The 13,792-nt window shown below is 37.5% G+C and overlaps 1 protein-coding gene across 1 annotated transcript in view; it reads left to right on the top strand.

The window, feature by feature from the left end:
• SWT1 (SWT1 RNA endoribonuclease homolog (S. cerevisiae)) overlaps nucleotides 1–13,792 on the top strand; it is a 127,472-nt gene that overhangs the window by 5,057 nt on the left and 108,623 nt on the right. Inside the window, 1 exon segment of the mRNA XM_006872708.1 lies at nucleotides 5,562–5,620. Within this exon segment, the coding sequence (XP_006872770.1) occupies nucleotides 5,562–5,620 (59 nt within the window).

Raw genomic sequence — 13,792 nt, 5'->3', positions numbered from 1 at the left:
TCCTCTTTTTCTCTCACCCTCCACCTTACCAAACATGATATCCTTCTCCAGCGACTGGTCCCTCCTGACAATATGTCCAAAGTATGAGAGATGAAATATGGCCATCTTGGCCTCCAAAGAGCACTCTGACTGCACTTCTTCCAAAATGGATCTACTGGTTCTTTTGGCAGCCCATGGCACTTTCCATATTTTCGTCTCAACACCATAACTCATAAGCATCAATTCTTTTACGGTCTTCCTTATTCACTGTCCAGCTCTCGCATGCATATGAGGTTATTGAAGATACCATGACTTCGGTCAGGCACACCTTAGTCCTCAAGCTAACATCTGTGCTCTTCAACACTTTAAAAAGGTCTTGTGCAGCGGATTTGCCTAATACAATATGTAGTTTGATTTCTTGACTGCTGCTTCCTTGAGTGTTGATAGTTGATCCAAGAAGAATGAAGTCCTTGACAATGTCAATCTTTTCTCCATTGATAAGAAAGTTGTTTATTGGTCCATTGGTGAGGATTTTTGTTTTCTTTACATTGAGATGTAATCCATACCAAAGGCTGTGCTCTTTGATCTTTATCAGTAAATGTTTTAAGTTCTCTTCACTTTCAGCAAGCAAGGTTGTATCATCTGCATATCTCAGGTTGTTAATGAGTCTTCTTCTAATCCTGATGCCAGGTTTTCTTCATGTAACCCAGCATCTTGGATTATTTACTCCACATTATTTGCTCCATGACCCAATGGAATGCAGAAATCACCAGACAGTCTTTTTTGATATCCCAAGTGAGTAAAGTTTTACTAAAGGTAATGTAAAAATGGCAGCAAGCATACATTGACAGAGAACTTCCAGAGGTTCAAGCCGGATTCAGAAGCCTTGCAATGAGGGATATCATTGTTGATGTCCAAAGGATCTTTGAAAGCTGAGAATATTAGAAAGGTGTTTACCTGTGCTTTATTGACTATTCAAAGGCTTTCGGTTGTGTGGATAATGACAAGCTATGGACAACATTGCGAAGTATGAGTATTCCTGAACCCTTAATTGCGCTCATGAGGAATCTGTAAATGGACTAAGAGGCAGTTGTTCGAACAGAACATGGGAACACTGAATGGCTCTTGAGTACATGATACCTTTCGAAGTGGTTGAACACCTATCATTTCTTTTTGGTAAAGTGACTTTGTGTGTTCCTTCCATCATCTTTTGATGTTTTCTGCATCATTCAATCTTTTCCCCATGGAAACCTTCAATATTTCAAGTTGAGGCTTGAATTTTTAGTTTAGTTCCCTTAGTTTGAGAGATCCTCAGTCTCCATTTAGTTGTAAGTTGATCAGTAGACAATTTTCTGAATATAACTGCAACTCCTCTTGCCCCCTGTTCCTTTTTTCTGCAATTTTTGTTTGTTTGTTTGTTTGTTTGTTTTAATAGCATCATCTGACATAATGAGTATATTATTTATCTATAAATTCCTGCACTGAACTTTCACTTCCATGAGGGTGGGGAATTTTATTGTTGTTGGTTTGTTTTTTGTTTGTTTTTTTTTTCTTTCATTATACTCTGTTCCCATCATCTAGAATTTAAAGAATACTACCTTGGTGCACACCTCTAATCAGAAAAGGTGTGCGCTAGGGTTGTATTGGTAATCATGCTTAATTCAATTTGTATGCTATGTAAATAATCCGAGAAGCTAGATTATATGAAGAAGAACGTGACATCAGGATTGGAAGAAGAGTTATTAAGAGCCTGCGATATGAAAATTATACGACCTTGCTTGCTGAAAGCTAAGAGGACTTAAAGTACTTACTGATGAAGATCAAAGACCACTGTCTTCAGTGTGGGTTGCACCTCAGTTTATAGAAAACAAAACTCCTTACCACTGGACCAATAAATGGCATCATGGTAAATGGAGAAAGGATAGACTTTGTCAAATCCTTCATTTAGCTCAGATCAACCATCAATACTAATGGAAGCAGCAGTCAAGAAATCAAACAGTGTATTATGTTATATGCATTGGTGTGTTCAAGAGCAAAGATGTCAGTTTGAGGTCTAAGGTACGCCTGAACTAAGCCTGCATAGTTTCAGTATCCTCATATGCAAGTGAAAGTTGGACAAAGAATAAGAAAAGACCGTAGACAAATTGATGCTTTTGGTTTATGGTATTGAAGAAGAATACTGAAAGTACTGTGGACCACCAGAAAATGAACAAATCTGTGTTAGAAAAAGTACAGCCAGAATACCCCTTAGAAGCCAGAACGGCTAGACTTCGTCTCTCATATTTTAGATATATTATCAGAGAGGACTAGTCTCTGGAGAAGGACATCATGACAGGTAAATTGGAGGATCTGTGAAAAAGGGCAAGATCCCCAATGAGATGGATTGCCACAGTGGCAGCAGCAAAGAGCTCAAGCAAGCAACAATTGTGAGGTTGGTGCAGGACCAGGTGTTAAATTCTATTGTACATTGGGTTACTATGAGTTGTAACTGACAACAACAGACACTGAAAATGTGTTTACTGGAAGCATGAATGGTTAGTTTGAGAAGTTCACCCTGGTTCCAACTCACAGTGATCCCATATGACAGAATAGAACTACCCCGTAATGTTTCCTAGGCTGTCGTGTTTATGGGATCAGATCATTAGGTCTTATCTCTTGCAGAGCCACTAGGTAGGTCTGAATTTCAGATCTTTTGGCTAGTTGCTCTGTATTTAGCCATTGTACTACTAAAGCTCCTAAACCACCTCAACTTATTGAATTAAATTTCATTAAAAAATAATAATATATATTGTTTTGCTTTTAAATTTGTTTCAGGATAATAGAACCATTTCTTTGTCTGCTCTAGGTGATGATTTGTTCCAGCTTCTAGTAGCCCAAGGCATAATGTGACATGTACATGCCCCTTCACATGGCTATCTTTTCCTCTGTCTTCTGTGTCTGTTCTCTTTTTTTATAGTACAGCACTCAGATTCTGTAGGATGAACACTGGGCTGCTAGCCACACGGTTGGTGAGTCAAACTCGCCAGCTGCTCCTCAGAAACCCTATACAGGGTCACTATGAGTCAAAACAGATTTGAGGACAATTAACAACTTAGATTGGATTAGGACCCACTCTATTCCAGTATCTGAAAACTTTTGCTGTCAAGTGTTTTCTGACTCATAGTGACTCTAGAAGACAGTCGAACTGCCTCCATGGGGTTACAAAGGCTGTAAACCTTTACTGAAATGGACTACCTCGCCTTTTTAATGCAGAGCAGCTGGTGGGTTTTTAAAACTGCTGATCTTTATGGTTAGCAACTGAGTACTTAACCCCTGCACCACCAGTTAAGTTCATCATGTAATTTTAACATAACATCTTCAAAGAGTCTATTTCCAAACAAGGCCACTTTTCCAGGGATTTTAAGAATTTAAAATTAATTTTTTTGGAGTGCGGGAACTCAATTCATAACAGTTTTGTGGAAGACTGAATCCCACTCTGATGATGCTACCTCATGGTGCTTTTATCCAAGTTCTTGGCTAGCCTCCTCCGTAATACTCGTTTCCTTCTCTAAATTCAAGATCAGCTGGAAGTCCTGATTTCTAGTTGGGTTTCCCTTCCTCATGCTAAATTTTATGTGTCTTTAAAATTGTCCCCCTCTGAAATTTATTATTGAATGTAGAAGGAATGTTTATTTATAAGATGATGAAATAATGTTATTTTATACTATGCTTTATTTTGAGATTTTCTTGTTTCTTTTTGTTTTTTTTTCCCCTTCTCCCAAATGACATTCTTAGGATAAAGAAAAGAAAAAAATCTCAACAAGTTCTACTAGTTCAGCTTGTTCATTAAGATCAGTTTCTCCAGAAAAAAGAAAACTGGTGAGTGTTTCTATTCCATAACTAATTCTAAAAATTTGTTGTTGTTGTTAAGCACTGTTAAGTCGGCTCTCACTCATAGCAATCTTGTATAGGGTTTCTGAGGAGCGGCTGGTGAGTTTGAACTACTAACCTTGTCATCCAAACCAACCTTAAGGTCGAGTTCTTATCCTATGGCACCACACCAGGACTCCAATTCTAAAACTGGTTTGTATTAAAGTTGTAACATTTAGTGAAAGAGTTTAAATTTCCTCCCAGTATTTTTCCATTCCCCCCCCCCCCATATATTATAGGGTTTCTAAGGAATGGCTGGTTGAATTTGAACTGCTTACATTTCGGTTCAAACTTGAGGTTCAGACCTTGAGGTCAAGTGCTTATCCTATGGTGTCACACCAGAACCTTCCTGGAACTCAATTTGCAAATCTAAAAAATGCAAACAGTATATCTACCTTGTTGTTGTTAAGTGCCATCGAGTCGGTTCCAGCTCATAGAGACCTTGTATAGAGCTTCTCAGGAGCGGATTTGAATCACTGATTTTGGGGTTAGCAGTCCAGTGCTTTGCAACCAGGCCTCCACTTTGCTGTATCAACATTCTTAAAACATTGATTTTTATCATATTTCTCCTCTTCTGAAAAACTTTCACTCACTTTTTGTCATCTAGGACCTTCTTAAATTTGGTCAAACCTTAACTTTCCCTCCCCCTGCCCTTTTCCTTGAAAGAGTTCTTCTGTGTCTAACTAGATTGGCTTATTTTCTCTCTTCTGAATTTATGCCTGATAGCTCTAGTTTCATAAAGCATACTTAGCTTAGAATACCATTCTCTTTTATCCATTTTTTAATCTTTGGCATTTATTTTGTTCACTGTTTTCCCTAGGTACCTTCCATTTTTTTGGGGTTTAATGTTTTGTAAATCTTTTACTACTTACATAAGTTCCGGATTGCTAACCCACCAGATGCTCTGCGGGAGAAAGTTGAGGTTTTCTGCTCCCATGAAAATGTACAGCCTCAGAAGCCGTATGCAAGGTTGCTATGAGTTGGAATTGACTTGAGGGCAGTGAGTTTGGTTATGTTGGTTAGCACTATCTCTCTTTCTTGGACACTTAGTCATTTGTTTATAGTCTGTTGGTGGTGCATATCCTTTTGCTTTTTCCCTCTTTATCCTTTAACTTTTCTCTGAGAACCTTTGGAAGGAGACCTGGTAGTGTAGTGGGTTACAAGTTAGGCTGCTAACCACAAGGTCAGACGTTTGAATCTATGAGCCACTCAGTGGGAGAAAGGTAAGGCTTTCTGCTCCTGTAAAGATTTACCTCCTCGGAAACGCTGTACAAGATCACTGAGTTGGAACCAATTTGATGGCTCACATCCACCGCCACCAAACCCTTTAAGACAGGGACACTATTTTCTTATCTCTTATCTTTCTTAAGTTTAGCCGTGTATCCTGAGTGTATATAGTGTATATAGAATAAAGAAAATCACATAGATGTAGCTTCAAATCATAACACTACTACTAATTCTGTGATGTTGAGCAAGTTACTTAGCTTGGTCTTTATCTGCAAAGTATAAATACAAAGATAATCTATCTCATAAAATTATTGGGATGGTTAAGTAAATTATTATTTTGACCCTATTTGCTAACACCTTGGTATGGAAAAAAATACTGCGTACAATTACCTGTACTCATACAATCTTTATTTTGTTAAATGATAATGACTTTTTTTTTCTTTTAGAAATCTGATCATACAGATATTCTCTACTGTAATGCAAAAATAAGACAAGAAGTGAAGAGGTAAATACCCCTTTTTCTCAATTTATAGCTCTTGGCTCTTTTGGCTTAGAATTGTGAAATTAAATATTAAGATTTGGAAAATTCTATATTTACTTGAATTAGTACTGCTTCACAGGCACATACTCTAGCCATAGCACTGATGATTATTGAATTTTCTAACATTACCATAAGTTGAACAAAAATGTAAAATAAAAAATATTTTTAGAACTCTTTATTCATTTAAGTGACATTTTCAAATAATATATATACATTTATCTTGGCACATCATTATAGCATACATAATGTCTTTACGTAAGTTAATGAAAGTATTTGGGCCTAATTTAGACATGTTGGATAAATTATCTTTCTGTAGTACCTGTGATGAAAATATGTAGTTCTCAGAGTTGATAGAACTTTATAATACTATATTCATCACCCAGAAAGTGGTTACAACTAAAGAACTTGGGGAAGAATGATAGGAATAATGAAAATTTTTTTCTAAATTTCTGTGTTTTCTGGATAAACATTTCAATGAACATTGTGATGAAGGAACTCCTTGCCACTAATGAGGATATATCAAATATCTAAAAAGTATAATGCTTAATATAAGGTATTTGATATAATCAAGGTTTTTTCGAAAATAGGGCATATGGGAAGACAACTAAAATGGCATTAGATCTGTAAATAAAAATTCCGCTTCCCAAACAATCCAAATTATTGTCTACAAAACCCCTCCTCAAAGAAAGGAAATTCAGCTTACCTGTGAATTTTTTTCAGTTTTCTTGTAAGTCATTTCCTCTGTTTTTGTTGTTGTTTTGTGATACATTGTTTTTACATCTATTGAAGTAGATACTATGACAAGTTTCATGTTATGTTGACTAACACATTATAAATATTTGAAAGCACATTTTAAATGTCCTTTGCACTGGTATCTTTTTTAATTTTCAAGTGATGGAAGCAGGCTCCCCCATCTTTATCTACTGTGGAGCAGCTGCTGGGTTTGAACTCCTTATGATTTGATTAGCAGCTGAGTGCTTTAGCCACTGTGCCTTTGACGGCTTCTGGTTCATTAGGGGTAATATTTGAGATTGAATTTGTTGGTTTTGAAAGTTTGGTTTTTATAATGTTGATTTTTGCATTAATTATGGCAATATTGGCAATGGTGCATAATAGCATAATGTGTTGCACAAGGCTACTATGAAGAACAAACAAAACAGTCACATGGAAATATAATATCCTGTTAAACTTAAGATTTTGTTTTATTCTTTATTTGCTGATTTTTTTTGTAGAAAAAGATAGCAAAGAAAATAAAATCAGAAAATGCAAATGAATACGCAAATTTTCAGCCAGTTTTGTTTATTGATTCTTCTTCCATAATTGCTTCTTTAAATTGTGAATTGGGTGAAGGTTTACAGAGCGGATCATCAGTTTTACATTCAGCAATTCATACACATTTCGTTTCATTTACATTCAGCAATTCATACACATTTCGTTTCACTCATTGATTACAATCTCCTCAACATAACACCACTTACCCACTTCCTCCCTGTGTTTCCTAGTTCTATTCCTCGTTTTTTCCTGACCCTTCTGAACTTTTCCTGGGGTAAATAACTGCCCTTCTGACCTCAAATGGTTGATTATTATAAGGTAGACATACCTCACCTTTACAGGTCTGTTTATTGTTTGGCTGAAAATTGCACCATGGGGCAGAGTTTACTTTCAGACCTCAAGGATTACTAAGCGTGATGATAGTCTTGGGGTTCTCTATCAAACCAGTAAGTCTGGTCATTTTTTGTGATTTTTATGATTTGTTCCACATTTGCCCCCACTGTATCCATGATCTCATTGTGAATGCTTGTCTTCTTATCCTCTGCCCTTTCAGAACAGTTAGTAGTGGTAGCCAGGCACTGTCTAGTTTTTCTGGTCTTACGGTTGTAGACACTGATGTTTGCATGATCTTTTAATCCATTGGACTAATTTTTTACATAGGTCTTCAATTTTCATCAGTCTAATTTCTTTCAGACAAGGAGAGACTAATTGTTGTACCTTAGATGACTGATCATGAGCTTTTAATACCCCAGTTGCTACTCACCAAGTAACATGTAGAACATTGTCTTTGTGGACTCTGTTATGCCAGTTGACCTTGGTGCCCCCTGAGATTGTAGTCCTGAGCCCTGGGCCCAGTGACTCATTCCCTAAGGTATTTGATTTTATCTAAGAAGTTTTCATAACTTTGCCCCCCCATACGCTCCACCTTGTTCATGGATATATTGGCAGCAAAGGTAGTATCATGGACAAATATTCTCTGTCAAACCTGTGTATAGATTTGTGGATATACTTCCACACTCCTTCCCCTACCACTCCTGCCTGCATGGCTATTCATGCATATATTCATAGATCTCTGTTACTGCAGAATTGTGTATAACAGTATTTGTCTCTGTTCCCTTTAACTTTTAATTTCTACCCCAGATTCTATCATTTTTACCAGCCACCCTCTTATTATGTATTGCCTTCCCCTTTGCCCAGGTAATACATATGTTAATTTCTTCCCAATTTTAAAAGTCTGTTCTATCTTGAAATCTCCTTGACTTCCTCTAATTTGGAGTTTCTGTAACTACACTGTTCTCTCTTATCAATTTGTGTTGTCTTTGTTACAAATTAATATCTCTTGTTCCCTGTTTTCAGCCTTCAATGTTTGTTTTACATTTGGGTTAACTTCTGGGTGTTGTTGTATGTTCATCTTAGATTGTGTCTCTTTAGTATTTTTTATAAGATTGGTCTGGTTTTTACACATTCCATTTATTTCTGTTTATCTGGAAATATACTAATTTTGTTATTGTATTTGAGGGACAGTTTTGTTGGGTGTATGATTCTTGGTGACATTATTTTTCGTTCAGTGTTATATATATGACTTTCAATTACCTTCTTGCTTGTGTGGTTTTTGCTGAGACATCAAACCTTAATGGTATTGGTTCTCCTCTATAGGTAACTTTATTTTTCCCAAGTTGTTCTCAGGATTGTTTCCTTGTCTTTGGTTTTGGAAAGTTTGAATAAAATATGTACTGGTGATTCTTTTGGGTTCTATCCTGTTTGGGGGTTCATTCAGATTGAATATATTTTTTCTTGTCTTTCATGATGTTAGGGAAGTTTTCTAACAGCAAGCCTTCAGTAATTTTCTCAATGCTTTTTATTGTCTCTTCCAGTTCTGAAATTTTGATCACATGTCAAGTTATGTCTCTTGATGATGTATGTCCCACATGATTCTTAGACTTTCTTCAGATTTATTCATTCTCTTTTCTGATTGCTCTTCTAGCAGATTAATATTGAGAGATTTGTCTTCATGCTCACTAATTCACCCTTCATTGACTCAATTCTACTCCTTTACTCTTTCAGTATCTTGTCTTTTCCTGAAATCTTAGTATTTCTTGTCTTTTTCTGAAATCTTCTGGATTTCTATTTGCTGTTTTTGTATGGTTTCAAAATTTTCATTTACTTTGCTAGTTTTTCTTTCAGTGTTTTCCTGAATTCTTCTAAAGTTTATTTTTTATGTTCCTTGATTTTGTCGGCAACTTTCTCAACCTTCTTCTCAATTCATTGAAAATATCTAACTGTAATTCTTTAGAATTTTTTAATCAGGTCATTCCAATGCCATTTCTTTCTAAGAAAAAGCCCTTCTGATTCTGTATTTTGGTCACTTGTCTGAGCCACTCTGTCTTTGTGTGAACTGATACTGTCTGTTGCCCCTGAGACATTGTGGTGTTATTGTATTTGCATTTAATTGGTAGTTGTACATTGGTTTGTTCTTAGGCACTCAGGAGAATTTGCATATGAGCATAGTTCTCTGTTTGTGTAGCAAACAGTTGAGGATGGGTTTGGCTGGTGTTGTCTGCTATGAATGATCAAATGGTACAGGAGGAGGTAGTGACCCTAGCCTGTGGAAAATATGAATGTGGCTGGACTCTGTGGGCTTTGTTGCTGTTTTCCATTGGGTGGGACAAGGAAAAAAAAGAGAGAAGAAGGGAAGGGAAGAAAGTAAAGCTGGGAAGGAAATAATTAAAAATAAGGGAAGCGAGAGAAAATAAAAGTAAATGAAGAAAACTGGTGTTGGGGCAGGACCCACAGGCGAAAATTGTGGTGACAGAACATCTGATATGAGTTGGTACCCTCTGCCAACCAAGGAGCTCACAGGATTGGGGGGAGAGTGATGGGAGGGTGGGATGTCCTAGATGGAGTTCCTGCCAGCCTGGATGTTGTTTAGAGTCAGCGAACCTGATCTGGACGTACTTGTGTTGACTCCAAAGGTGACTGAGGTTAGGATGCTTATTCCCAGAAATAACTTTTTTGGACTAGAGGGCAGCTGGGGGCAGGACAGCTAGTTATAGAAGGAGTTCTTGGCCTCTCAGGGTAGCCAGGACCAGTTCTGCTTTTGTTAGTTCCATCATTCTAGTACAGTTCTTTCTGGCCTTTTTACTATGCTTGTTTAAATTGTTGAGACCTTATTTATGCGTTTTATGAAGAACAAGTAATACAGAAATATGAAAATGTTCAAAGACCATTCTAAACCTTGTTAAAACTTGCATCTCTTTTTCTGCTTAGTATTATATGAATATGCTTTGTCTTATGATTGAAAACTTTTTATAAACTTAATAGGCAATGACTGTGGTAGTATAGTGATTATGAGTTGGGCTGCTAACTTCAAGGTCAGTATTAGAAACTACTAGCCATTTCACAGGCTGCTTTCTGCTCCTGTAAAGATTCACAGCCCTGAAAACCCTATGCAGGGTCACTATGAGATAGAACTGACTCCACAGCACACCACCACCACCACCACCTCCACTCCATTGTCTTAGATTGTGTTCGTTGGAGAAGCAAAGTCAGTGAAGCATGTGTGAGTGTATTCAGTTTTTTAATAGTTTTAACATACATAAACATGAGAGGGCTTCAAATATGAAATAAAAAGATAGTGGAATTTTCCACAAACTTTTTGAGGCCCCCACATAGCTCATGTGGTTGTGGATGCCAGTAAGTTCTAAATTTGTGGGTCAGGAACCAGGATGGAGGTTTCTCCTTACTCATGTGGTTGCAGAAGCTGAACAGCACATCAGACAACAGTCGGCATATCAGACAATAGGCCATTGATTCACTGGGCTGTAGAAGCTGGTGAATCCCCAAATCAGCAGATCAGAAGACAGGTTATGGGCTCACAGGACTGCAGAAGCTGGTGAATCCCAGTATTAGCCAGTCAAATGACAGACTGCAGGCTCAAGTCCCAAGAATAGGAAGTTAGATTAGTTAATTAGATAATAAGCAGCAAACAGGATCCGTAGCAAGGTGGAACCTTTCTAGAGCATTCCTGTATATATAGTGCATGCAGGACACACCATCAAGGAAACTCACCTTACATCAGAGTACGTGACTTGAATTAGGCCCTCTTCTAAGAAGGTGACTCAAGATATGCCCCACAATAATCCTGCTTCATTAACATATAACCCGTGGTCATCAAGTCAATTCTGACGCATAGTGACCCTATATAAGGTTTCTGAGACTGTCAATTTTCACAGGAGCAGGCAATCTCATCTTTCTACCATGTAGTGACTGGAAGTTTTCAACCATCATCCTTGTGATTACCAGCCTAGTGCCTAACTCACAGTGCCATCAGCACTCCTTTTATTAACATGTTGTTGTTTAATGTCCTTCAGTAGGATCCAACTGAGAATGATACTGTATAGGGTTTCCAAGGAGTGACTTGTGGGTTTGAACCACCGACCTGTGATTACCAAGTCCAGTGCTTATCCTATAGCACCATACCAGAACTCTTTTATTAACATATAGAGGTTAGGACTTACAATGCACAAAGGGAAGATAGTTACATGAGATCACATACTGAAGAACATCACACAATAATGGGAATCAGGACCTAGCTAAAGTGACACATAACAGTAGCCACCACTTCGATCATATGAACGCATGACTTTTTGTAGTCATTTTAAAAAATTTAAGCTAGTGTATACCTGGGTTTTTGCTATTATAAGTGCCCTATATTGAATTTCCACTTAAAACCATATGGCCACAACTCGTCTGTCAGTTTGTCCTATTGTGGTGGCTTGTGAGTTGTTGTGATTCTGAAAGCTATGCCACCGGTATTTTAAATACCAGCAGGGTCACCCTTGGTGGACAGGTTTCAAATGAGATTCCAGACAAAGACAGACTAGGAAGAAAGAGTGATGAACTACTTCCGAATCGCTAGTCACTGTAAACCTTATGAATAACAGAGAAACACTGTCAGATATAGTGCCGGAAATGAGCCCCTCAGGTTGGAAGACACTCAAAATGTGATTGGGGAAGAGCTGCCTCTTCAAAGTAGAGTTGACCGTGATACGTGAAAGGAGTAAAGCCTGTGGGAGAAAAACCCGCGGGACCTTCATTTGATGATGGGGTACAACTTAAAATGGAGAGAAACAGCTATAAACATCCATTGAAAATCGGAACATGGAATGTATGAAGTATGAATCTAGGAAAATTGGAAGTTGTCAAAAATGAAATGAATAAACATTATCTTAGGTGTTAGTGAGCTGAAATGGACTTGTATTGGCCATTTTGAATCTGACAATCACATCGTTTACTATGCCGGAAATGACAAATTGAAGAGGAATGGTGTTGTATTCATTGTCAAAAAGAACATAACCAGATCAGTCATGTGATACAAGCTGTCTGTGATAGGATAATATCCATGCTCCTTCAGGGAAGCCCAGTTAATACCACTATTATTCAAATTTACACACCAACCACTAAAGCCAGTGAGGATGAAATAGAAGAATTCTATCAACTTCTCTAATCTGAAATTGATCACACATGCAATCAAGATATATTGATCCATACTGGTGATTGGAATGCAAAGATTGGGAGCAAAGAGGAAGGATCAGTAGTTGGAAAATTTGGACTTGGTGATAGAAATGATGCTGGAGAACGTATGATAGAATTCTGCAAAACCAATGATTTGTTCATTTCAAATACCTTCTTTAGACAGCATAAGAGACAACTATACACATGGACCTCACCAGATGGAATACATAGAAATCAAATTGACTACATCTGTGGAAAGAGAAGATGGAAAAGCCCCATATCATCAGAGAAAACAAGGCCAGAGGCAGACTGTGGAACAGACCATCAATTACTCATATGCAAATTCAAACTGAAGCTGAAAAAAATGAAAACAAGTCCACCTGAGCCAAAATATGACCTTGAATATATCCCATGTGAATTCAGAGATCATCTGAAGAACAGCTTTGATACATTAAACACTAAAGACCGAAGACAAGAAGAGTTGTGGGATGACATCACAAATATCATACATGAAAAAAGCAAAACGTCATTGAAAAGACAAGAAAGAAGGAAAAGGCTAAAATGGATGTCAGAAGAGACACTGAAACTTGCTCTCCAGCGTAGAGATGCTAAAGCAAAAGGAAGAAATGATGTGGTATAAGAACTGAACAGAAAATTTCAAAGATTAGCTCGAGAAAATAAAGCAAAATATTCTGACAAAATGTGCAAATATCTGGAATCAGAAAACCAAAAAGAAAGAACACGCTCAACATTTCTCAGGCTGGGGGAATTGAAGAAAAAATTCAAGCCTCGACTTTTATTATTGAAAGATTCATTGGGCAAATTATTGAATAATGCAGAAAGCATCAAGAGAAGATGGAAGGAATACACAGAATCACTGTACCAAAAGCAAATGGTTTATGTTCAGCCGTTTCAAGAGGTAGCAAATGATCAAGAACCAATGATACTCAGGGAGGAAGTCCAAGGTGCATTGAAGGAATTAGCAAAGAACAAGGCACCAGGAATTGGTGGACTCAAAATTGAAATCTTTCAAGAAAGTGAGGTGGTACAGGAGGCACTCACTCATCTCTGCCAAGAAATTTGGAAGACAACTGGCTGGCCGACTGATTGGAAGAGATCCGTATTTGTGCCTATTCCAAAGAGAGGTGATCCAAAAGAGTGCGGAAATCATTGGATAATCTCTTTGAAATCCCATGCGAGTAAAGTTTTGCTAAAAGTAATACAGAAACGGCTACAATCATATGTTGACAGAGAACTTTCAGAGGTTCCATCTGGATTTAGTGGAGGCTGTGGAATGAGGGATATCATTGGTGATGTCCGATAGATCTTGGCTGAAAGCAGAGAATATCA

This window comes from Chrysochloris asiatica, unplaced genomic scaffold (assembly GCF_000296735.1).
Source record: "Chrysochloris asiatica unplaced genomic scaffold, ChrAsi1.0 scaffold00210, whole genome shotgun sequence".
Lineage (NCBI taxonomy): Eukaryota > Metazoa > Chordata > Mammalia > Afrosoricida > Chrysochloridae > Chrysochloris > Chrysochloris asiatica.
The sequence above is the reverse complement of the archived record's forward strand: the minus strand, read 5'-3'. Positions and strand labels throughout refer to the sequence as shown.